The following is a 26,626-nucleotide window of genomic DNA, read 5'->3' on the forward strand; positions in this document are numbered from 1 at the left end:
TCCACAACACGTGATGTTGCACTTGTGGGTAATATGCAGCCAGCATTATCAGCCATTATCGCTATCACTGTTATCAGTCTCTGGCGAATGTGTTCATATCTGTGTGTGTGGTGAACTTCCACACTTCCCAGTTGTTATTGATGGTTCCTCAGTGTGTTGTGGAACCTGAAGCTGGCCACTGTGTAGTGAACTACCAGGTTGTTGTGTTGAGGAACCTGAAGCTGGCCACTGTGTAGTGAACTACCAGGTTGTTGAGTTGTGTTGAGGAACCTGAAGCTGGCCACTGTGTAGTGAACTACCAGGTTGTTGTGATGTGTTGAGGAACCTGAAGCTGGCCACTGTGTAGTGAACTACCAGGTTGTTGTGTTGAGGAACCTGAAGCTGGCCACTGTGTAGTGAACTACCAGGTTGTTGTGTTGTGGAACCTGAAGCTGGCCACTGTGTAGTGAACTACCAGGTTGTTGTGTTGAGGAACCTGAAGCTGGCCACTGTGTAGTGAACTACCAGGTTGTTGTGTTGTGTTGAGGAACCTGAAGCTGGCCACTGTGTAGTGAACTACCAGGTTGTTGTGTTGAGGAACCTGAAGCTGGTCACTGTGTAGTGAACTACCAGGTTGTTGTGTTGAGGAACCTGAAGCTGGCCACTGTGTAGTGAACTACCAGGTTGTTGTGTTGAGGAACCTGAAGCTGGCCACTGTGTAGTGAACTACCAGGTTGTTGTGTTGTGTTGAGGAACCTGAAGCTGGCCACTGTGTAGTGAACTACCAGGTTGTTGTGTTGTGTTGTGGAACCTGAAGCTGGCCACTGTGTAGTGAACTACCAGGTTGTTGTGTTGTGTTGAGGAACCTGAAGCTGGTCACTGTGTAGTGAACTACCAGGTTGTTGTGTTGAGGAACCTGAAGCTGGCCACTGTGTAGTGAACTACCAGGTTGTTGTGTTGAGGAACCTGAAGCTGGCCACTGTGTAGTGAACTACCAGGTTGTTGTGTTGAGGAACCTGAAGCTGGCCACTGTGTAGTGAACTACCAGGTTGTTGTGTTGTGTTGAGGAACCTGAAGCTGGCCACTGTGTAGTGAACTACCAGGTTGTTGTGTTGAGGAACCTGAAGCTGGCCACTGTGTAGTGAACTACCAGGTTGTTGTGTTGTGTTGAGGAACCTGAAGCTGGCCACTGTGTAGTGAACTACCAGGTTGTTGTGTTGTGTTGAGGAACCTGAAGCTGGTCACTGTGTAGTGAACTACCAGGTTGTTGTGTTGTGTTGTGGAACCTGAAGCTGGCCACTGTGTAGTGAACTACCAGGTTGTTGTGTTGTGTTGAGGAACCTGAAGCTGGCCACTGTGTAGTGAACTACCAGGTTGTTGTGTTGTGTTGTGGAACCTGAAGCTGGCCACTGTGTAGTGAACTACCAGGTTGTTGTGTTGTGTTGAGGAACCTGAAGCTGGCCACTGTGTAGTGAACTACCTGGTTGTTGTGTTATGGAACCTGAAGCTGGCCACTGTGTAGTGAACTACCAGGTTGTTGTGTTGAGGAACCTGAAGCTGGCCACTGTGTAGTGAACTACCAGGTTGTTGTGTTGAGGAACCTGAAGCTGGTCACTGTGTAGTGAACTACCAGGTTGTTGTGTTGAGGAACCTGAAGCTGGCCACTGTGTAGTGAACTACCAGGTTGTTGTGTTGAGGAACCTGAAGCTGGCCACTGTGTAGTGAACTACCAGGTTGTTGTGTTGTGTTGAGGAACCTGAAGCTGGCCACTGTGTAGTGAACTACCAGGTTTTTGTGTTGAGGAACCTGAAGCTGGCCACTGTGTAGTGAACTACCAGGTTGTTGTGTTGTGGAACCTGAAGCTGGTCACTGTGTAGTGAACTACCAGGTTGTTGTGTTGAGGAACCTGAAGCTGGCCACTGTGTAGTGAACTACCAGGTTGTTGTGTTGAGGATCCTGAAGCTGGCCACTGTGTAGTGAACTACCAGTTGTTGTGTTGTGTTGAGGAACCTGAAGCTGGTCACTGTGTAGTGAACTACCAGGTTGTTGTGTTGAGGAACCTGAAGCTGGCCACTGTGTAGTGAACTACCAGGTTGTTGTGTTGTGTTGAGGAACCTGAAGCTGGCCACTGTGTAGTGAACTACCAGGTTGTTGTGTTGTGTTGAGGAACCTGAAGCTGGCCACTGTGTAGTGAACTACCAGGTTGTTGTGTTGAGGAACCTGAAGCTGGCCACTGTGTAGTGAACTACCAGGTTGTTGTGTTGAGGAACCTGAAGCTGGTCACTGTGTAGTGAACTACCAGGTTGTTGTGTTGAGGAACCTGAAGCTGGCCACTGTGTAGTGAACTACCAGGTTGTTGTGTTGTGTTGAGGAACCTGAAGCTGGTCACTGTGTAGTGAACTACCAGGTTGTTGTGTTGTGTTGAGGAACCTGAAGCTGGTCACTGTGTAGTGAACTACCAGGTTGTTGTGTTGAGGAACCTGAAGCTGGCCACTGTGTAGTGAACTACCAGGTTGTTGTGTTGTGTTGTGTTGAGGAACCTGAAGCTGGCCACTGTGTAGTGAACTACCAGGTTGTTGTGTTGAGGAACCTGAAGCTGGCCACTGTGTAGTGAACTACCAGGTTGTTGTGTTGTGGAACCTGAAGCTGGTCACTGTGTAGTGAACTACCAGGTTGTTGTGTTGAGGAACCTGAAGCTGGCCACTGTGTAGTGAACTACCAGGTTGTTGTGTTGTGTTGTGTTGAGGAACCTGAAGCTGGCCACTGTGTAGTGAACTACCAGGTTGTTGTGTTGAGGAACCTGAAGCTGGCCACTGTGTAGTGAACTACCAGGTTGTTGTGTTGTGTTGAGGAACCTGAAGCTGGTCACTGTGTAGTGAACTACCAGGTTGTTGTGTTGAGGAACCTGAAGCTGGCCACTGTGTAGTGAACTACCAGGTTGTTGTGTTGTGTTGAGGAACCTGAAGCTGGCCACTGTGTAGTGAACTACCAGGTTGTTGTGTTGTGTTGAGGAACCTGAAGCTGGTCACTGTGTAGTGAACTACCAGGTTGTTGTGTTGAGGAACCTGAAGCTGGTCACTGTGTAGTGAACTACCAGGTTGTTGTGTTGTGTTGAGGAACCTGAAGCTGGTCACTGTGTAGTGAACTACCAGGTTGTTGTGTTGTGTTGTGGAACCTGAAGCTGGCCACTGTGTAGTGAACTACCAGGTTGTTGTGTTGTGTTGTGGAACCTGAAGCTGGTCACTGTGTAGTGAACTACCAGGTTGTTGTGTTGAGGAACCTGAAGCTGGCCACTGTGTAGTGAACTACCAGGTTGTTGTGTTGTGTTGAGGAACCTGAAGCTGGTCACTGTGTAGTGAACTACCAGGTTGTTGTGTTGAGGAACCTGAAGCTGGCCACTGTGTAGTGAACTACCAGGTTGTTGTGTTGAGGAACCTGAAGCTGGCCACTGTGTAGTGAACTACCAGGTTGTTGTGTTGAGGAACCTGAAGCTGGCCACTGTGTAGTGAACTACCAGGTTGTTGTGTTGAGGAACCTGAAGCTGGTCACTGTGTAGTGAACTACCAGGTTGTTGTGTTGAGGAACCTGAAGCTGGCCACTGTGTAGTGAACTACCAGGTTGTTGTGTTGTGTTGAGGAACCTGAAGCTGACCACTGTGTAGTGAACTACCAGGTTGTTGTGTTGTGTTGAGGAACCTGAAGCTGGTCACTGTGTAGTGAACTACCAGGTTGTTGTGTTGTGTTGAGGAACCTGAAGCTGGCCACTGTGTAGTGAACTACCAGGTTGTTGTGTTGTGTTGAGGAACCTGAAGCTGGCCACTGTGTAGTGAACTACCAGGTTGTTGTGTTGAGGAACCTGAAGCTGGCCACTGTGTAGTGAACTACCAGGTTGTTGTGTTGAGGAACCTGAAGCTGGTCACTGTGTAGTGAACTACCAGGTTGTTGTGTTGAGGAACCTGAAGCTGGTCACTGTGTAGTGAACTACCAGGTTGTTGTGTTGAGGAACCTGAAGCTGGCCACTGTGTAGTGAACTACCAGGTTGTTGTGTTGTGTTGAGGAACCTGAAGCTGGCCACTGTGTAGTGAACTACAAGGTTGTTGTGTTGAGGAACCTGAAGCTGGCCACTGTGTAGTGAACTACCAGGTTGTTGTGTTGAGGAACCTGAAGCTGGTCACTGTGTAGTGAACTACCAGGTTGTTGTGTTGAGGAACCTGAAGCTGGTCACTGTGTAGTGAACTACCAGGTTGTTGTGTTGAGGAACCTGAAGCTGGCCACTGTGTAGTGAACTACCAGGTTGTTGTGTTGTGTTGAGGAACCTGAAGCTGGCCACTGTGTAGTGAACTACCAGGTTGTTGTGTTGTGTTGAGGAACCTGAAGCTGGCCACTGTGTAGTGAACTACCAGGTTGTTGTGTTGAGGAACCTGAAGCTGGCCACTGTGTAGTGAACTACCAGGTTGTTGTGTTGTGTTTAGGAACCTGAAGCTGGCCACTGTGTAGTGAACTACCAGGTTGTTGTGTTGAGGAACCTGAAGCTGGTCACTGTGTAGTGAACTACCAGGTTGTTGTGTTGAGGAACCTGAAGCTGGTCACTGTGTAGTGAACTACCAGGTTGTTGTGTTGAGGAACCTGAAGCTGGTCACTGTGTAGTGAACTACCAGGTTGTTGTGTTGTGTTGAGGAACCTGAAGCTGGCCACTGTGTAGTGAACTACCAGGTTGTTGTGTTGAGGAACCTGAAGCTGGCCACTGTGTAGTGAACTACCAGGTTGTTGTGTTGTGTTGAGGAACCTGAAGCTGGTCACTGTGTAGTGAACTACCAGGTTGTTGTGTTGAGGAACCTGAAGCTGGCCACTGTGTAGTGAACTACCAGGTTGTTGTGTTGAGGAACCTGAAGCTGGTCACTGTGTAGTGAACTACCAGGTTGTTGTGTTGAGGAACCTGAAGCTGGCCACTGTGTAGTGAACTACCAGGTTGTTGTGTTGTGTTGAGGAACCTGAAGCTGGCCACTGTGTAGTGAACTACCAGGTTGTTGTGTTGAGGAACCTGAAGCTGGTCACTGTGTAGTGAACTACCAGGTTGTTGTGTTGAGGAACCTGAAGCTGGCCACTGTGTAGTGAACTACCAGGTTGTTGTGTTGAGGAACCTGAAGCTGGTCACTGTGTAGTGAACTACCAGGTTGTTGTGTTGAGGAACCTGAAGCTGGTCACTGTGCTGTGAACTACCAGGTTGTTGTGTTGAGGAACCTGAAGCTGGCCACTGTGTAGTGAACTACCAGGTTGTTGTGTTGTGTTGAGGAACCTGAAGCTGGTCACTGTGTAGTGAACTACCAGGTTGTTGTGTTGTGGAACCTGAAGCTGGCCACTGTGTAGTGAACTACCAGGTTGTTGTGTTGAGGAACCTGAAGCTGGCCACTGTGTAGTGAACTACCAGGTTGTTGTGTTGTGTTGAGGAACCTGAAGCTGGCCACTGTGTAGTGAACTACCGGGTTGTTGTGTTGAGGAACCTGAAGCTGGCCACTGTGTAGTGAACTACCAGGTTGTTGTGTTGAGGAACCTGAAGCTGGCCACTGTGTAGTGAACTACCAGGTTGTTGTGTTGTGTTGTGGAACCTGAAGCTGGCCACTGTGTAGTGAACTACCGGGTTGTTGTGTTGAGGAACCTGAAGCTGGCCACTGTGTAGTGAACTACCGGGTTGTTGTGTTGAGGAACCTGAAGCTGGCCACTGTGTAGTGAACTACCAGGTTGTTGTGTTGTGTTGAGGAACCGGAAGCTGGCTACTGTGTAGTTAACTACCAGGTTGTTGTGTTGTGTTGAGGAACCTGAAGCTGGCCACTGTGTAGTGAACTACCAGGTTGTTGTGTTGTGTTGAGGAACCTGAAGCTGGCCACTGTGTAGTGAACTACCAGGTTGTTGTGTTGTGGAACCTGAAGCTGGCCACTGTGTAGTGAACTACCAGGTTGTTGTGTTGTGTTGTGGAACCTGAAGCTGGCCACTGTGTAGTGAACTACCAGGTTGTTGTGTTGAGGAACCTGAAGCTGGCCACTGTGTAGTGAACTACCAGGTTGTTGTGTTGAGGAACCTGAAGCTGGCCACTGTGTAGTGAACTACCAGGTTGTTGTGTTGAGGAACCTGAAGCTGGCCACTGTGTAGTGAACTACCAGGTTGTTGTGTTGAGGAACCTGAAGCTGGCCACTGTGTAGTGAACTACCAGGTTGTTGTGTTGAGGAACCTGAAGCTGGCCACTGTGTAGTGAACTACCAGGTTGTTGTGTTGTGTTGAGGAACCTGAAGCTGGCCACTGTGTAGTGAACTACCAGGTTGTTGTGTTGTGTTGAGGAACCTGAAGCTGGCCACTGTGTAGTGAACTACCAGGTTGTTGTGTTGTGTTGAGGAACCTGAAGCTGGCCACTGTGTAGTGAACTACCAGGTTGTTGTGTTGTGTTGTGGAACCTGAAGCTGGCCACTGTGTAGTGAACTACCGGGTTGTTGTGTTGTGTTGAGGAACCGGAAGCTGGCTACTGTGTAGTGAACTACCAGGTTGTTGTGTTGTGTTGAGGAACCTGAAGCTGGCCACTGTGTAGTGAACTACCAGGTTGTTGTGTTGTGTTGAGGAACCTGAAGCTGGCCACTGTGTAGTGAACTACCAGGTTGTTGTGTTGTGGAACCTGAAGCTGGCCACTGTGTAGTGAACTACCAGGTTGTTGTGTTGAGGAACCTGAAGCTGGCCACTGTGTAGTGAACTACCAGGTTGTTGTGTTGTGGAACCTGAAGCTGGCCACTGTGTAGTGAACTACCAGGTTGTTGTGTTGAGGAACCTGAAGCTGGCTACTGTGTAGTGAACTACCAGGTTGTTGTGTTGAGGAACCTGAAGCTGGCCACTGTGTAGTGAACTACCAGGTTGTTGTGTTGTGTTGAGGAACCTGAAGCTGGTCACTGTGTAGTGAACTACCAGGTTGTTGTGTTGAGGAACCTGAAGCTGGTCACTGTGTAGTGAACTACCAGGTTGTTGTGTTGTGTTGAGGAACCTGAAGCTGGTCACTGTGTAGTGAACTACCAGGTTGTTGTGTTGAGGAACCTGAAGCTGGCCACTGTGTAGTGAACTACCAGGTTGTTGTGTTGAGGAACCTGAAGCTGGCCACTGTGTAGTGAACTACCAGGTTGTTGTGTTGAGGAACCTGAAGCTGGCCACTGTGTAGTGAACTACCAGGTTGTTGTGTTGAGGAACCTGAAGCTGGTCACTGTGTAGTGAACTACCAGGTTGTTGTGTTGTGGAACCTGAAGCTGGCCACTGTGTAGTGAACTACCAGGTTGTTGTGTTGAGGAACCTGAAGCTGGCAACTGTGTAGTGAACTACCAGGTTGTTGTGTTGTGGAACCTGAAGCTGGCCACTGTGTAGTGAACTACCAGGTTGTTGTGTTGAGGAACCTGAAGCTGGCCACTGTGTAGTGAACTACCAGGTTGTTGTGTTGTGTTGAGGAACCTGAAGCTGGCCACTGTGTAGTGAACTACCAGGTTGTTGTGTTGAGGAACCTGAAGCTGGTCACTGTGTAGTGAACTACTAGGTTGTTGTGTTGAGGAACCTGAAGCTGGCCACTGTGTAGTGAACTACCAGGTTGTTGTGTTGAGGAACCTGAAGCTGGCCACTGTGTAGTGAACTACCAGGTTGTTGTGTTGAGGAACCTGAAGCTGGCCACTGTGTAGTGAACTACCAGGTTGTTGTGTTGAGGAACCTGAAGCTGGTCACTGTGTAGTGAACTACCAGGTTGTTGTGTTGAGGAACCTGAAGCTGGCCACTGTGTAGTGAACTACCAGGTTGTTGTGTTGTGTTGAGGAACCTGAAGCTGGCCACTGTGTAGTGAACTACCAGGTTGTTGTGTTGAGGAACCTGAAGCTGGCCACTGTGTAGTGAACTACCAGGTTGTTGTGTTGAGGAACCTGAAGCTGGTCACTGTGTAGTGAACTACCAGGTTGTTGTGTTGAGGAACCTGAAGCTGGTCACTGTGTAGTGAACTACCAGGTTGTTGTGTTGAGGAACCTGAAGCTGGCCACTGTGTAGTGAACTACCAGGTTGTTGTGTTGAGGAACCTGAAGCTGGCCACTGTGTAGTGAACTACCAGGTTGTTGTGTTGAGGAACCTGAAGCTGGCCACTGTGTAGTGAACTACCAGGTTGTTGTGTTGTGTTGAGGAACCTGAAGCTGGCCACTGTGTAGTGAACTACCAGGTTGTTGTGTTGAGGAACCTGAAGCTGGCCACTGTGTTATTGAACTACCAGGTTGTTGTGTTGAGGAACCTGAAGCTGGCCACTGTGTAGTGAACTACCAGGTTGTTGTGTTGAGGAACCTGAAGCTGGCCACTGTGTAGTGAACTACCAGGTTGTTGTATTGAGGAACCTGAAGCTGGTCACTGTGTAGTGAACTACCAGGTTGTTGTGTTGAGGAACCTGAAGCTGGCCACTGTGTAGTGAACTACCAGGTTGTTGTGTTGAGGAACCTGAAGCTGGCCACTGTGTAGTGTAGTGTAGGGGGCCCCTATGCTCGTGGGGCCCCCTATGCTCGTGGGGCCCCTATGCTCGTGGGGGCCCCTGGCCCATGCAGTAAGACGGCACTAACTGAGATGGGATAAAATCCAATAATGACACTCCTAAAAAAACTGGTCGATTCACTAACGTTTTTCACATGGAAGTGAATTTGGTAAAAAAAAAAAAAAAAAAAAATATTAAATGGAAATATTTGTCAGTTGGAGGTTAGAAAGGGAGGGGGGTGATGGGGCTACAGCAGGAGAAGGAGAGGTGAAGGATGGATAGAGGGGGAAGGGGGAAGAAGGGAAGGGAATTCCCCTTTGGCGGCCCCTTTATGTACCTCTACGCGGTTCTTTATGTACCACAAGAAGGCCCTTTGTGTGCCTCTTGGTGGCCCATTATGTACCTCTTGGCGGCTCCTTTATGTACCTCTTGGCGGCTCCTTTATGTACCTCTAGGTGGCCTCTTTATGTACCTCTAGGCGGCCCCTTTATGCACCTCAAGGCGGCCTCTTTATGTACCTCTAGGCGGCCTCTTTATGTACCTCTAGGCGGCCCCTTTATGCACCTCAAGGCGGCCCTTTATGTGCCTCTAGGCGGCCCTTTATGTTCCTCTAGGCGGCTCCTTTATGTACCTCTATGCGGCCCTTTATGTACCTCTAGGCGGCCCTTTATGTACCTCTAGGCGGTTCCTTTATGTACCTCTATGCGGCCCTTTATGTGCCTCTAGGCGGCCCTTTATGTACCTCTAGGCGGCTCCTTTATGCACCTCTAAGCGGCACCTTTATGTACCTCTAGGTGGCCCCTTTACGTACCTCTAAGCGGCTCGTATATATGTACCTCTAGAAGGCTCCTTTATGCACCTCTAGGCGGGCCCCTTTACGTACCTCTAGGCGGCCCCTTTATGTGTCTCTTGGCGGCCCTTTATGTGCCTCTAGGCGGCCCTTTATGTACCTCTAGGCGGCTCTTTATGTGCCTTCAGGCGGCCCCTTTGTGCACCTCTAGGGGGCCTTTTTATGTGCATTTAGGCGGCCTTTTTATGGGCCTCTAGGCGGCCTTTTTATGGGCCTCATAGCGGCCATTTTAAGGGCCTCTAGGCGGCCATTTTATGTTCCTCAAGGGTGCCCTTTTTTAGTCCTCTAGGCGGCCATTTTACCGGCCACTAGGCAGCCATTTTACGGGCCTTTAGGCAGCCCCTTTATGGGCCTCTAGGCGGCCATTTTAGGGTCCTCTAGCTCGCTATTTTAGGGGCTTCTAGGCTGCCCCTTTATTGGCTTCTAGGTTGCCATTTTATGTCCCTCTAGGAGGCCATTTTATATGATGAGCTTCTACGCGGCCCGCCATCATTGCTCCTATAAGAGACTCTCAGGGGACGGAAGTTTACTTGTAGTAAACTCCATGTAAGTTGTTAACATTATACTGTGAATATTGTCCACAAGAGAGCGGAGGGGGAGAGGGCGATCTACACAGAAGCTCAGCTGGGAACCCTTGCAAGAAAATAAATAAATAATTCAAAGCCTAATTAATATGATATAGCAAAGTTCGTGGTACGGGGGTAGCTTTGGTACTCTTTAAAGTTGTACTCCCTACATATATGCCATTCCCTGTTGGGCACATACCCAGCAGGAATTACTGTTAGAAATTAGGTGAGGCTAGCTCCCTGAGTAGGGTCTTCTAGCTCGCATAGACAGAGAAGCAGACATTATTTTTTATTGATACAGATTTATCATTTCTTGTTCTATTTTGTGTTGATATAGTAAACAACTTATTATTACTACTTTCGATATAACTTTTCATCCTTTTGACAACATCAATAATATCAACTATACTTTCCGAAGAATGTGTAAACATAGCTTCCTTAATCTCTCTTAATAAGGGAGATTTCTAATTCCTGAGATCAACTTTGTCATTCTTCTCTTTATGGGTTCAAGTTAAATTATGTCCAGTATATTGTATGTTGACCAAACTGAACTGCATAATCTAAATAGGTCCTTACAAGAGCAAGATAAAGGCAGAGGATAACATTACTAAATGCTACACCGTATATTTCTGTGTGAGAAAATGAGCACCATTACTCTACCTAAACCAGAAGCCAACACCACAATGATCACAGGAGTTAGGTCAAAATATTGACAAGTTTTAAGTTATAAAATATAACAAAATTCAGGAGGCAGACTTTGGAATTTTATTTGTTTTAGTGATCTCAAAAATGTATTTCTGGCCCAATGTTTAACACTAACATCTTGTTTTAATAACGTTAAATTGTTCTTCCAGATGACAGAAATCTGAAGAGTATAAAGACAGAAGAAATTAACTAGTTAAAGAACAAATTGAAAATAACAAATAAAGCTGGAACCGAATATTGCATTAACATGTGAACACATTTTGTAAAATTTGGTTTATTTGGAAATCACTTATATTTTTGGTCAATTAAGTGACTGTATTATGGTTAATGCAGTCGGATCATCACCGATTAGATCCGAGTTTGATTCCCTGGCAGTGTGAGATGCTCAGCCTCCTGATATCTCTGTTCACCTAGCAGTAAACATTAACCTGGAAATTAGTCAACTGTTGAGGGATGCATCCTGAGGAAGGTCTGTCGTTGGCTTAGGAAGGCCTACACAAGCCTAACAAGCTGCCCGTCTCCGACAGTGAGAAACAATGTTATGTTTTTAAACATAATATAATAACAAAACCAGCGTGGGACATTTACTGCTTGTGTGAAACTTGACAACAGTTGTGTGAGGTGAAAATCATACGGCCCAATATGGCGGCCTCGAGTCCTGTTATCCAACCGGAAGATGTGAACAGACTGCGGTATGGACTGGCTGTGACTAAGGCAGGACGAGACGCGCTAGCAAGTGTGTTTATGTGGTCGTACCGGGGCACCTTCCCAGTAGTGACTTACCTCACTCAGGACATGGGGACCACCAATGCTCAGTACAGGCGTGTCTTCGATGATCACCAGAGGGATAAACTCGAAGCTTCCTCTGACGCGGCTACTTTTGACATCACCCTGTTGTATAAACTCCTGCAACGTGTGTGTGGTCTGGCTGAGATGAATGACCCCACGTGGACCACTCCAGGGCCTCGGGGACCATCACTTGAACACCTCATTTACAAGCTGAAGAAACACCGAAACACGTTGGCCCATGATAATGTGGAAATGTCAGTGCAAGATCTTACGTCAACACTGACGGAGCTCAGTGGCTTATTGGCTAAGATGCTGGCTGAGGCTGGCGTCCGGTGTGGGACAAACAGCCAGGATGTGGACCACTTGACCAGAGATGTCACCAAGTATATTGGTGGTCTGCTAGCGAAGGTCAGAGAGCCGCTGGATCCCTCAGATGTGGCGTACTTGCCTCAGCTCCGCCAGGAGATTAAGATGTTCAGAAGCCACATCACAGAAGAGGTTAAGCAGATGAGCAAGCAGGAGCTAACTGACGGGTATAAACTGTTGTACCAGATTGTTCCCGCACCCTGGCTCCTCCTCAACATTAACTACAACCCAAGTCTTGCTTTTACACGACTACGACTCCTTGAAGATCCCGTCATAGGGGCAAGACCCTCCCATGCAGCCAAGGGTCAGGATAGCACAAGACCCTCCAACGCTGCCAAGGGTCAGGATATAAACTATGAAGACATTTTGAGTATGAGACGAGAGGATGGAAGAGTCCTTCAATGTGTCCTCCTGACGGGGGAAGGTGGTATGGGCAAGACAACTTTACTCAAGCTCATCCTCGAGAAGTGGGCAGAAGACCCTGCTGCCATACGTCACAAGGGCACTGTGAACCTCGTTTTCTATGTACAGTGCAGGGACATACATCTTAATACCTTCGATGATCTCCTCCACCAGTTGCTGCAACAAACACTTAGTGATTCTGGTGCCGACTTCCAGCTGTTTAAGGAGATAATCTTGAGCTTAAATATATTAGTCCTGATTGACGGCTACGACGAGGTCAACGACCATTCAGGAAGGCTGGTGAAGGAGCTGTTGCACCTGCCTGGCAAGGATGTGAGGTTGGTGATAACCACACGGCCGGGGTGGGACCAACAACTGTCACAGCTCGTCCCACACACCAGACCTCGCTGCAACATCCTCGTCTTGGGCATCACTCCAGAACGTCGCGTGGAGTTCGCCGAGAGAACCATCAAGGTGCTGGTGGAGGAAGAGTGCCAACGGAGTGTCATCACAGGGAGGTTTACCCAGCGGCTGGAGCAGATGAGTCAGTTCCTGGGTGAGTACCTCAACACTCCACTCACCTTGACCTTGTTGGCGCTGCTGTGTGTCGAGGCTCCAAAAGAATTTAACAACCTCACAACAAACACTCAAGTCTACGAGAAGATTCATGACTTCATAACCAGTAAACTGGTGTCCAGACTCACAGACAAACATGTGGCTAACCCCAAAGGAAAATGTGACCAGTTTCTGTTGTTCTTTGAAGAGATTAGTTTAAGAGGGATCCAGAGGCAGGAGTACGACCTTTGGCCGGAGACGGAAGCGGAGATTAGGGAGAAGTGTGACACTCTGGGACTGCCGCAGGAGGAGGTCTTGTCCAACTATTTCTCAAGAACCAGCTACCGTCGGGGCCTCAGTGTGGTGTGGGTGTTTGGCTATTTTCACGCCAGGTACCAGGAGTATTGTGCCAGTAGGAGGCTGGTCGATCTCTTGTTGAAGGCTGAGCAAGACCGAGGTGATCCAGCATCACACCGTGTGTCAGGGGAAAGCTCTATAATCATTGACCTCTTGGAGGATGTTGTACGTAAGGAAAAACGCTCCTTGGGAGATCACCTGAGAAGGTCAAAGTTTGATATTAGCGACGTGGAGGAAGAGCTTGTGGAGTGCCCCAGATGGGAGAACATTTTAGTCAGCACTACCGGGGTGCTGTGTGCCCGGGGATTAGAGCACAAGTTCATTACTCACATAATTGACCTGTGCAAGATGGTTACATATACGACTGACGAGCTGTTGAAGCATGTAGCAGAGTCCCGCGGGAGTGAGCACGTCATCCAAGCCGTGTGTGAGAAGCAGCGTACAGAACACAGGTGGACAATATTTAGTGTTGACTCGTGTGTTGTCCTGCCGCTTGTTCTTAAGAAGGAGACACCTAAGAACATTTACCTAAACATATACGATCCATCCCAACTAAAGTGGGATGGATCAGACAACTTTGCACTGTCTGTGCTGGCAAAAATGAAGGTAACCATAACCTTAGATCTTTACTATAGTTTAGACAGCAAAGAGACAAGTGATATAACAAAACAATGTTTGGAGAGGCTGACAGCCCCCGGCAGTAAGTGTACCTTAGAGGAGTTTGATGGTCGCTTGTCTGAGGCAGCCATACCCCTCCTGCCTCACACCCTCAAGAGCCTCACCCTGTACCTCACACTACACCAACTGCCCGTCCTCATCCGTCACCTGCCTCACCTTCCTCACCTGCAGAATCTTGGTAAATATTCATATTTTCCACCATAATTTTTAGGGTTATTTATTAATACCAAAATTACGCAAAGGGCTTCATTCGTCATGTTTAATATAGTAATTCAGATTTACATTGTTTACATATATGTTTACAACCTTATAGACGAAAGATTCCTTATATTGTTTACAAACATAATCACCTTAAGGGAGACAAACACCTTATATAGTTTACAAATATAGTCACCTTAAGGGTGACAAACACCTTATATTGTTTACAAACATAACACCATAAGGGAGACAAACACCTTATATAGTTTACAAATATATTCATCCTATGGACGACAAACACCTGATATTGTTTACAAATATAGTCACCTTAAGGGTGACAAACACCTTATATTGTTTACAAATATAGTCACCTTAAGGGTGACAAACACCTTATATTGTTTACAAACATAACACCATAAGGGAGACAAACACCTTATATAGTTTACAAATATATTCATCTTATGGACGACAAACACCTGATATTGTTTACAAATATAGTCACCTTAAGGGTGACAAACACCTTATATTGTTTACAAATATAGTCACCTTAAGGGTGACAAACACCTTATATTGTTTACAAATATAGTCACCTTAAGGGTGACAAACCTTCTACTTTGATTACAAATATAGACTTATTAAGGGCGACTATTCCATGAATAATAAATTTTCGAAACATTCCGCTGCTGTATATATTCTTGTTCATAAATAATTTCATGAAGTATTTAGCGACGCCAAACTTTTGGTTCAGATGACTTACCACTTTGACTTTGACTCGTGGTACAGATCTCCTTTCACTGTGACCTAATTCCTGTTCAAGATGACCTTTCACTGTGACCTAATTCCTGTTCAGGATGACCTTTCACTGTGACCTAATTCCTGTTCAAGATGACCTTTCACAGTGACCTAATTCCTGTTCAAGATGACCTTTCACTGTGACCTAATTCCTGTTTAAGATGACCTTTCACTGTGACCTAATTCCTGTTCAAGATGACCTTTCACTGTGACCTAATTCCTGTTCAAGATGACCTCTCACTGTGACCTAATTCCTGTCCAAGATGACCTTTCACTGTGACCTAATTCCTGTTTAAGATGACCTTTCACTGTGACCTAATTCCTGTCCAAGATGACCTTTCACTGTGACCTAATTCCTGTTTAAGATGACCTTTCACTGTGACCTAATTCCTGTCCAAGATGACCTTTCACTGTGACCTAATTCCTGTTTAAGATGACCTTTCACTGTGACCTAATTCCTGTTTAAGATGACCTTTCACTGTGACCTAATTCCTGTTTAAGATGACCTTTCACTGTGACCTTGATCCCTTGGTTAATTAGACCTTCTGTAACTTTGATAATTAATTCAGGTGACCCATCTATCCCTGTGACCTTGATACTTGGTCCAGATGACCTTTCACTGTGACCTTGACTTAGTTTATATGACCTTCTAATGAGACCTTGACCATTGATAAAGATGACCATGACTGTGACCTTGACCATGACACAGATGACCTTGACCATTGATACAGATAAACTTGACAATTGATACAGGTAACCTTGACTGTGACCTTGACAATTGATACAGATGACCTTGACTGTGATCATTGATACAGATGACCTTGACCGTGGCTTTTAAAAGCTATTAATACATAGTTTAGATGCTATTAATGCTGTCCAAAATACGGACTTGTCATCAGGTAATAAACCCAGCAGTAAGGTGAGTGGATGGCTCAGTATGTCTTCTTGTTATATCTTAGAACATACCAGTAACGACAGTGACTGTATCTCAGTGTATGTCTTCAGTCATTATCCTGGAAGCCACGGGCTACGTGGACCCGGACACCCTGGACGCCACGGGCTACGTGGACCCGGACACCCTGGACGCCACGGGCTACGTGGACCCGGACACCCTGGACGCCACGGGCTACGTGGACCCGGACACCCTGGACGCCACGGGCTACGTGGACCCGGACACCCTGGACGCCACGGGCTACGTGAACCCGGACACCCTGGACGCCACGGGCTACGTGGACCCGGACACCCTGGGCGCCACGGGCTACGTGGACCCGGACACCCTGGACGCCACGAGCTACGTGAACCCGGACACCCTGGACGCCACGGGCTACGTGGACCCGGACACCCTGGGCGCCACGGGCTACGTGGACCCGGACACCCTGGACACTCTGCCGTACCAGGGAAGGACGCTCCGCCTGTTCATCAACTGGGACCTCACTGATGACGACCCCGCCATAGACTGGTGCTGCCACCTGGTGGCTCAGCTGTGTCCTCCCTCAAGAGGACGGTATAGTGACCTGCACTTCCGTCACACGCGTTTCACCAGTACGTATTGACGACATTTTAACACGTGAATATCTGTAACTCAGTTGTTTAATTCACAGTGCTTTCAGTGGTTTCAAAAATATTTTTACATTAAAAGTCATAAATTAGAGAACTTATAAGGCTTCTTGAGTAACTTTGAGCACCGTTTAGCGACCAAGAATATTCATTAAGCAAGCTTCACTGCTTATAAGATAACACTGATCAATATTTAGCCCAACATTGTCTTGCTTAATACAAGCTAGATTTACTTGATATAAGTTTTCTTTGGCATGAGTGTGTGACATAGACAGGTGTGGGTGGGGAGAGTAGCCAGGTGTGGGCTTTAGTGCTCCCTCTCATGTGCAGGTGTGGGTCGGGAGAGTAGCCAGGTGTGGGCTTTAGTGTTCCCTCTCATGTGCAGGTGTGGGGAGGGAGAGTAGCCAGGTGTGGGCTTCCATGTTTCCTCTCATCTACAGGTGTAGGTCGGGAGAGTAGCCAGGTGTGGGCTTCCGTGTTCCTTCCCATCTGCAGGTGTGGGGAGGGAGAGTAGCAAGTGTAGGCATCAGTGTCCCCCTCTCATGTGCAAGTGTGGGGTGGAGAGTTACCAGGTGTATGCTCCAGTTTTCCCTCTCATCTTCAGGTGTGAGTGGGGAAAGTAGTCAGGTGTGAAGAAGACAGGTGTTGGTTTACTGTTCCGTCTCATCTACAAGTGGGCGCTGGCAGTGGTCCCAGCTGTAGAATTCAGTATTTACTGTGAGATGCAGGTTTGGATGAGGAGAATATGCTGGGGTGGCGTTTCTTCTGCAGGTGTGGGTGGGGAGAGTAGCCAGGTGTGACAACGTTTGTTTTCATGTATTAGCTACGTTATTGTGTGGTTGTGAATAAGTTGCCACAACTTACTGCACAACTTTGGCTAAACAATTTTGAGACCGTGTCGCAACCTTAAATGTTGCATAAAAATCGTTTTCCTGATTGATGGAATATATATAAAAAAATTAGAAATATATTAAAAACATATTTTTACATATACTAGAAATAAAACTGAAGCATAATAAAAGTTAGGTTAAAAATATTTTATTCATTACTTTCACTTAATGGAGAATCCATGGTAGTGGTGGTGGAATTGTTGCTGGGTTGTGGTTGGTGGCTGTGGTGGTAGGTTGTGGTTGGTGGCAGTGGTGGGTGATGTTTATTGTTGGTGGTAGTGGTTGGTTCTAGTGGTGGTTAATAGTTGTGGTTGGTGGTAGTGGTGGTTGATTGCTGTGGTTGGTAATTGTGGTGGCTGATGGTTGTGATTAGTGATAGTAATGGTTATTGTTAATGGTGGTTGAGGTTGTGGTGGTTTATGGTATCTGGCTCTGCTCCACTACCCTCCTCCTCCTCTGCACCACTACTCTCCTTCTCTTCCTCTGCACTACTACCCTCCTTACCCTCTGCGCCACTACCCTCCTCCTCCTCCTCCTCTACACCACTACCCTCCTCCTCTGCACCACTACCCTCCTCCTCCTCTGCACAACTACCCTCCTCCTCTTCTGCACCACTACCCTCCTCCTCCTCTGCACCACTACCCTCCTCCTCCTCTGCACCACAACCCTCATCCTTCTCAGCACCACTACTCTACTTCTCTTCTACAACACTACCCTCCTCCTCTGCAGCACTACCCTGCTCCTCCTCCTCCTCTGCACCACTACCCTCCTCCTCCTCTGCACCACTACCCTCCTCCTCCTCTGCACCACTACCCTCCTGCTCCTCTGCACAACTACCCTCCTCCTACTCTGCACCACTACCCTCCCCCTCCTCTGCGCCTCTACCCTTCCCCTCCTCCTCTGCACCACACCCTTCTCCTCCTCGGCACCACTACCCTCCTCCTCCTCTGCACCACTACCCTCCTCCTCCTCCTCTGCACCACTACCCTCCCCCTCCTCTGCACCACTACCCTTCTCCTCCTCTGCACTACTACCCTCCTCCTCCTCTTCACCACTACCCTCATCCTCCTCTGCACCACTACCCTCTTCCTCCTCTGAACCACTACCCTCCTCCTCCACTGCACTACTACACTCCCCCTCCTCCTCTGCAGCACTACCCTCCTCCTCTTCCTCCTCTGCAATACTACTCTCCTCCTCTTCTGCACCACTACCCTCCTCCTCCTCCTCCTCCTCTACACCACTACCCTCCTCCTCTGCACCACTACCCTCCTCCTCTTCCTCCTCTGCACTACTACCCTCCTTACCCTCTGCGCCACTACCCTCCTCCTCCTCTTCCTCCTCTACACCACTACCCTCCTCCTCTGCACCACTACCCTCCTCCTCCTCTGCACAACTACCCTCCTCCTCCTCTGCACCACTACCCTCCTCCTCCTCTGCACCACTATCCTCCTCCACCTCTGCACCACTACCCTCCTCGACTTCTGCATCACTACCCTCCTCCTCTGCTCCACTACACTCCTCGTCCTCTACACCACTACCTCCTCCTCTGCACCATTACCCTCCTCCTCTGCACCACTACCCTCCTCCTCCTTCTCCTCTGCACCACTACCCTCCTCCTCCTTTACACCACCACCTTCCTCCCGTCCTCCTCTGCAACACTACCCTCCTTCTCTGCACCACTACCCTCCTCCTCTGCACCACTACCCTCCTCCTCTGCACCACTACCCTCCTCCTCCTCGGCACCACAACAATACTCCTCTGCATCACTACCCTCCCCGTCCTCTGCACCACAACTCTCCTCCTCTGCACCACTACCCTCCTCCTCCTCCTCTGCACCACTAGCCTCCTCCTACTCTGCACCACTACCCTCCTCTGCACCACTACCCTCCTCCTCCTCTGCAACAGTAGCCTCCTCCTACTCTGCACCACTACCCTCCTCCTCTGCACCACTACCCTCCTCCTCCTCTGCACCACTACCCTCCTCCTCCTCCTCTGCACCACTACCCTCCTTCTCTGCACCACTACCCTCCTCCTCCTCCTTTTCTGCACCACTACCCTCATCCTCCTCTGAACTACTACCCTCTTCCTCTGCACCACTACCCTCCTCCTCCTCCTCTGCACCACTACCCTCCTCCTCCTCTGCACCACTACCCTCCTCCTTCTCTGCACTACTACCCTCCTCCTCCTCCTTTTCTGCACCACTACCCTCATCCTCCTCTGAACTACTACCCTCTTCCTCTGCACCACTACCCTCCTCCTCCTCCTCTGCACCACTACCCTCCTCTTCCTCTGCACCACTACCCTCCTCCTCCTCCTCTGCACCACTACCCTCCTCCTCCTCTGCACCCCTACCCTCTCCCTCCTCCTTTGCATTACTACCCTCCTCCTCCTCTGCACCACTACCCTCCTCCTACTCTGCACCTCTACCCTCCTCCTCCTCTACACCACTACCCTCATCCTCCTCTGCACAACTGCCCTCCTCCTCCTCCGCTGCACCACTACCCTTATCCTCCTCTGCACCACTACCCTCCTCCTCCTCTACACCACTACCCTCCTAATCTGCACCACTACCCTCCTACTCCTCTGCACCACTACCCTCCTCCTCTGCACCACTACCTTCCTCCTACTCTGCACCACTAACCTCTTCCTCCTCTGCACCACTACCCTCCTTCTCTTCCTCTGCACCACTAACCTCGTCCTCTGCACCACTACCCTCATCCTCCTCTGCACCACTACCCTCCTCCTCCTCTGCACCACTACCCTCCTCCTCCTCTGCACCAATACCCTCCTCCACTTCTGCACCACTACCCTCCCCCTCCTCCTCTTCCATACTACCCTCCTCCTCCTCCTCTGCGCCACTACCCTCCCCCTGCTCCTCTGCACCACTACCCTAATCCTCCTCCGCACCACTACCCTCCTCCTCCTCCGCACCACTACCCTCCTACTCCTCCGTACCATTACCCTCCTCTTCTGCACCATTACCCTCCTCCTCCTCTGCACCACTACCCTCCTCCTCCTCTGCACCACTACCCTCCTCCTCCTCTGCACCACTATCCTCCTCCTCTGCACCAATACCCTCCTCCTCCTTTGCACCACTACCCTCCTCCTCCTCTGCACCACTACCCCCCTCCTCTGCATCGCTACCCTCTTCCTCTGCACCACTAACCTCCCCCTCCTCTGCGCCACTATCCTCCTCCTCTGCACCACTACCCTCCTCCTCCTCCTCTGCACCACTACCCTCCTCCTCCTCTGCACCACTTTCCTCCTCCTCTGCACCAACACCCTCCTCCTCCTCTGCGCCACTATCCTCCTCTTCTGCACCACTACCCTCCTCCTCCTCTGCACCACTACCCTCCTCCTCCTCTGCACCACTACCCTCCCCCTCCTCCTCTGCGCCACTACCCTCCCCCTCCTCCTTTGCACCACTACCCCCCTCCTCCTCTGCACCACTACCCTAATCCTCCTCCGCACCCCTACCCTCCTCCTCCTCCGCACCACTACCCTCCTACTCCTCCGCACCACTACCCTCCTCCTCCTCTGCACCACTACCCTCCTCTTCTGCACCATTACCCTCATCCTCCTTTGCACCACTACCCTCCTCCTCTGCACCACTACCCCCCTCCTCTGCATCGCTACCCTCTTCCTCTGCACCACTAACCTCCCCCTCCTCTGCGCCACTACCCTACCCCTCCTTCTCCTCTGCACCACTACCCTCCCCCTCCTCTGCACCACTACCCTCCTCCTCATCTGCACCACTACCCTCCTCCTCCTCTGCACCACTACCCTCCTCCTTCTCTGCACCACTACCCTCCTCCTCTGCACCACTACCCTCCTCCTCCTCGGCACCACAACAATACTCCTCTGCATCACTACCCTCCCCGTCCTCTGCACCACAACTCTCCTCCTCTGCACCACTACCCTCCTCCTCCTCCTCTGCACCACTAGCCTCCTCCTACTCTGCACCATTACCCTCCTCTGCACCACTACCCTCCTCCTCCTCTGCACCACTACCCTCCTCCTCCTCTGCACCAGTAGCCTCCTCCTACTCTGCACCACTACCCTCCTCCTCTGCACCACTACCCTCCTCCTCCACTGCACCACTACCCTCCTCCTCCTCCTCTGCACCACTACCCTCCTCCTCTGCACCACTACCCTCCTCCTCCACTGCACCACTACCCTCCTCCTCTTCCTCTGCACCACTACCCTCTTCCTCTGCACCACTACCCTCCTCCTCCTCCTCTGCACCACTACCCTCCTCCTCCTCTGCACCACTACCCTCCTCCTTCTCTGCACCACTACCCTCCTCCTCCTCTTCACCACTACCCTCATCCTCCTCTGCACCACTACCCTCCTCCTCCTCTGCACCACTTCCCTCCTCCTCCTCTGCGCAACTACCCTCCCCCTCCTCCTCTGCACCACTACCCTCCTCCTCCTCTTCACCACTACCCTCCCCCTACTCTGCACCACTACCCTCCTCCTTCTCTGCACCACTACCCTCCTCCTCCTCTTCACCACCACCCTCATCCTCCTCTGCACCACTACCCCCCCCTACTCTGCACCCCTACCCTCCTCCTCCTCTGCGCTACTACCCTCCCCCTCCTCCTCTGCACCACTACCCTCCTCCTCCTCTTCACCACTACCCTCCCCCTTCTCTGCACCACTACCCTCCTCCTTCTCTGCACCACTACCCTCCTCCTCCTCTTCACCACCACCCTCCTCCTCCTCTGCACCACTACCCTCTTCCTACTCTGCACCTCTACCCTCCTCCTCCTCTGCACCACTACCCTCATCCTCCTCTGCACAACTACCCTCCTCCTCCTCCGCTGCACCACTACCCTCATCCTCCTCTGCACCACTACCCTCCTCCTCCTCTGCACCACTACCCTCCTAATCTGCACCACTACCCTCCTCGTCCTCTGCACCACTACCCTCCTCCTCTGCACAACTACCTTCCTCCTACTCTGCACCACTACCCTCCTCCTCCTCCTGTTCTGCACCACTAACCTCTTCCTCCTCCTCTGCACCACTACCCTCCTTCTCTTCCTCTGCACCACTAACCTCGTCCTCTGCACCACTACCCTCATCCTCCTCTGCACCACTACCCTCCTCCTCCTCTGCACCACTACCCTCCTCCTCCTCTGCACCAATACCCTCCTTCACTTCTGCACCACTACCCTCCCCCTACTCCTCTTCCATACTACCCTCCTCCTCCTCCTCTACGCCACTACCCTCCCCCTGCTCCTCTGCACCACTACCCTAATCCTCCTCCGCACCACTACCCTCCTCCTCCTCCGCACCACTACCCTCCTACTCCTCCGTACCACTACCCTCCTCTTCTGCACCATTACCCTCTTCCTCCTTTGCACCACTACCCTCCTCCTCCTCTGCACCACTACCCTCCTCCTCCTCTGCACCACTATCCTCCTCCTCTGCACCAATACCCTCCTCCTCCTCTGCACCACTACCCTCCTCCTCCTTTGCACCACTACCCTCCTCCTCCTCTGCACCACTACCCCCCTCCTCTGCATCGCTACCCTCTTCCTCTGCACCACTAACCTCCCCCTCCTCTGCACCACTACCCTCCTCCTCCTCTGCACCACTACCCTCCTCCTCCTCTGCACCACTACCCTCCTCCTCCTCTGCACCACTATCCTCCTCCTCTGCACCAATACCCTCTTCCTCCTCTGCGCCACTATCCTCCTCCTCTGCACCAACACCCTCCTCCTCCTCTGCGCCACTATCCTCCTCCTCTGCACCACTACCCTCCTCCTCCTCTGCACCACTACCCTCCTCCTCCTCTGCACCACTACCCTCCCTCTCCTCCTCTGCGCCACTACCCTCCCCCTCCTCCTCTGCACCACTACCCCCCTCCTCCTCTGCACCACTACCCTAATCCTCCTCCGCACCACTACCCTCCTCCTCCTCCGCACCACTACCCTCCTACTCCTCCGCACCACTACCCTCCTCCTCCTCTGCACCACTACCCTCCTCTTCTGCACCATTACCCTCATCCTCCTTTGCACCACTACCCTCCTCCTCTGCACCACTATCCCCCTCCTCTGCATCGCTACCCTCTCCCTCTGCACCACTAACCTCCCTCTCCTCTGTGCCACTACCCTCCCCCTCCTTCTCCTCTGCACCACTACCCTCCCCCTCCTCTGCACCACTACCCTCTTCCTCCTCTGCACCACTACCCTCCTCCTCCTCTGCACCACTACCCTCCTCCTTCTCCGCACCACTACCCTCCTCCTCCTCTGAACCACTACCCTCCTCCTCCTCTGCGCCACTTCCCTCCCCCTCCTCCTCCTCTGCACCACTACCCTCCTCCTCTGCACCACTACCCTCCCCCTTCTCTGCACCACTACGGTCCTCCTCCTCTGCACCACTACCCTCCTCCTCCTCTGCATTACTACCCTCCTCCTCCTCCTCTGCACCACTACCCTCCTCCTCCTCCTCCTTAAGGGATGGGTGTGGAGAGTAGCCAGGTGTGGGCTTCAGTGTTTCCTCTCATCTACAGGCGTGAGTGGGGAGAGACTCCTGCGAGGACTTCATCGGAGGGGCGTCACTGGTGATGAACTTTGGTTTAGGATCGAGGACAGTGAAGACAGTGTGGACAGTGAGGACAAGAAGTACCTCCGAGAGCTCGCTGCGTCGCTTAACAATTTTAATAATGTTAAAATATGGTAGATTGTTGGCCTCACGAGACCAATAATGTACAAGGACACATCTACGAGGAGCTGGTTGTTGAGACCAGCCTCACGAGACCAATAATGTACAAGTACACATCTACGAGGAGCTGGTTGTTGAAACCAGCCTGACGAGACCAATAATGTACAAGGACACATCTACGAGGAGCTGGTTGTTGAGACCTGCCTCACGAGACCAATAATGTACAAGGACACATCTACGAGGAGCTGGTTGTTGAGACCAGCCTCACGAGACCAATAATGTACAAGGACACATCTACGAGGAGCTATTTGTTGAGACCAGCCTCACGAGACCAATGTAGATGTACATTATATGACAATGATTATGATGTACATCTCTCAATGAGATGATTACATCTCATCAAGTATTAGATGTACATGTGTAGATGTACAGTAATCTACAGATGTACATGTGTAGATGTACAGTAGTCTACAGATGTACTGTGTAGATGTAGAGTAATCTACAGATGTACATGTGTAGATGTACAGTAATCTACAGATGCACATGTGTAGATGTACAGTAATCTACAGATGTACAGTAATCTACTGATGTAGAGGCACAGTAATCTACAGATGTACACGTGTAGATGTACAGTAATCTACAGATGTACATGTGTAGATGTACAGTAACCTACAGATGTACATGTGTAGATGTACAGTAATCTACAGATGTACAGTAATCTACTGATGTAGAGGCACAGTAATCTACAGATGTACATGTATAGATGTACAGTAATCTACAGATGTACATGTGTAGATGCACAGTAATCTACAGATGTACATGTGTAGATGTACAGTAATCTTCAGATGTACATAACATTGAGACCAATGTCCTCCTACACACGAGGACCTCGCTGGAACTCTTACCACTGACGGGTTTATCAAAGTTTTATCACAAGTTGGGTTTAGTAAGACATACAACAAGACCTTGTGTATGTTTGTGGTTTGTGTAAGTTTTTGTGTGTTGGTTGTATGATAAATATATCCAAAGGTTACTTGATCAACCGGGCTGTGACTTTAGGCTGTGAGCAGACGTGTCTAACAGCCTGGATGACCAGAGCAGCAGCCAGGAGACATGGTCGGAGACCAGACCAGCAGCCAGGAGACATGGTCGGTGACGAGACCAGCAGCCAGGAGACATGGTCGGTGACCAGACCAGCAGCCAGGAGACATGGTCGGTGACCAGACCAGCAGCCAGGAGACATGGTCGGTGACCAGACCAGCAGCCAGGAGACATGGTCGGTGACCAGACCAGCAGCCAGGAGACATGGTCGGTGACCAGACCAGCAGCCAGGAGACATGGTCGGTGACCAGGGGTGATGGTCCCCAGATCGACCAACTGGTAGACTACAAGTGGGTGGTATGAATGTGTATGATGGTGGATTAAAGGATCTCTTGTGTCGACGATGAGTCACAATAACGTGGCTAAAGTATGTTGACCAGACCATTCTCAAGTCGATTGTGACAATCGACTTGAGAATGGTCCAGGACGGACCGAAACGTCGTCGTCCCTTCACCTTCTAGTGTGTGGTCTGGTCTACAAATTTCTTGTGTCCATTGTAAGAATGAGTTTTTATGCTGTAGTATTAATGAACTTTGGTACGCAAGTGGTATGGATGGGTTTTGTTATATTAATGATATAAATAATTTGTTTATACTGGATATATGAACAGATATGGTATGCTGATGGCATGAATATGTTTTAGTATGCTGGAGGTATGAATGAGTTTTAGTATGCTGGAGATACCTTCCTTGAGGTTGTTTCGGGGCTTAGCGTCCCCGCGGCCCGGCCTCTTCATTGCTGGACTGGTCAACCAGGCTACTGGACGCCGCTGCTCGCAGCCTGACATATGACTCACAGCCTCGTTGATCAGGTATCCTCTGGATACCTGATCATCCAGGTATCTCGAGTGTTCATGAGTGTTCTGTCATGAACACTGTGAGAGGTTGGCCAGTTATGCCCCTTATGTGTACTGAAATAGTATAAATATAGTGGAAGGTATAGATAAGCTGCCTTCCAGTCTGTAGTGGATGGTATAGATAAGCATTTGTTTGCTGATTTTATGAATAATTTTTGATATGAACTTGATATATTAGCATTTTCTACACTTTATTATCAATATGACTTTATTTACTATTGTTTATTGGATCACTATTATTAGTCTTGGCTCTTTATTTGTTAAGGGATCTTAGTTATTGTAACATTTTATTAAGGATTTTAGGCATTGAGAATTTTTGTCTGACTTTTAGGCTGCCTTAACCTTATTATCCTCAAGATTAAGCAGGAGCATATATACATCTTTGATATTTTAAGTTGCTTAATGTACAACTAAATACAGTAAGTTGCCTATTGCAATTTACCATAATGCATTAAGCAGCTTACTGTATATATGTTCTTTAGTATTATCAGTATTCTTTTGTAAATTTGCTCTAATACAGTAGCTAGTTTTTGGGCACTTACTTTATTACAGTAATTAACGTACTGTACAAGATATTTCATACAGTATGCAGCTTACTGTTCAAGTAGTTTAATACAGCAAGTGTCCTTCTGCACACTTAAATGTATAATTACTTTTGTAAAGAAACTGCAATATGTACACCTCCTTTGATACAGTAAGTAGTACTGTACTATGATTTTTATAGTTCAGTACTGCAAGTATTAAAGTAAATACATGCATTATCTGAAATAAAGCAACATATAAGTTTAAACAATTTAAA

General features: G+C 49.5%; 1 protein-coding gene across 1 annotated transcript; it reads left to right on the forward strand.

Annotated features, from left to right (window-relative positions):
- On the forward strand, positions 1 to 26,626 carry LOC138350615 (uncharacterized). Its single transcript, XM_069301646.1, has 4 exons — positions 1 to 197; positions 10,767 to 13,942; positions 15,760 to 16,296; positions 23,719 to 26,626. Exons 2-4 carry the CDS (start codon positions 11,260 to 11,262, stop codon positions 23,886 to 23,888), a joined length of 3,390 nt encoding a protein of 1,129 aa, XP_069157747.1. The 5' UTR covers positions 1 to 197; positions 10,767 to 11,259; the 3' UTR covers positions 23,889 to 26,626.

Source organism: Procambarus clarkii, chromosome 46 (genome assembly GCF_040958095.1).
Source record: "Procambarus clarkii isolate CNS0578487 chromosome 46, FALCON_Pclarkii_2.0, whole genome shotgun sequence".
NCBI classification, from domain to species: domain Eukaryota; kingdom Metazoa; phylum Arthropoda; class Malacostraca; order Decapoda; family Cambaridae; genus Procambarus; species Procambarus clarkii.

Coding starts and splice junctions, on each gene's coding strand:
- LOC138350615 (XM_069301646.1), top strand. CDS start 11,260: ATGGCGGCCTCGAGTCCTGTTATCCAACCGGAAGATGTGAACAGACTG. Junction 13,943..15,759: donor TCCTCACCTGCAGAATCTTG/GTAAATATTCAT, acceptor GTATGTCTTCAG/TCATTATCCTGGAAGCCACG. Junction 16,297..23,718: donor CCGTCACACGCGTTTCACCA/GTACGTATTGAC, acceptor TCTCATCTACAG/GCGTGAGTGGGGAGAGACTC.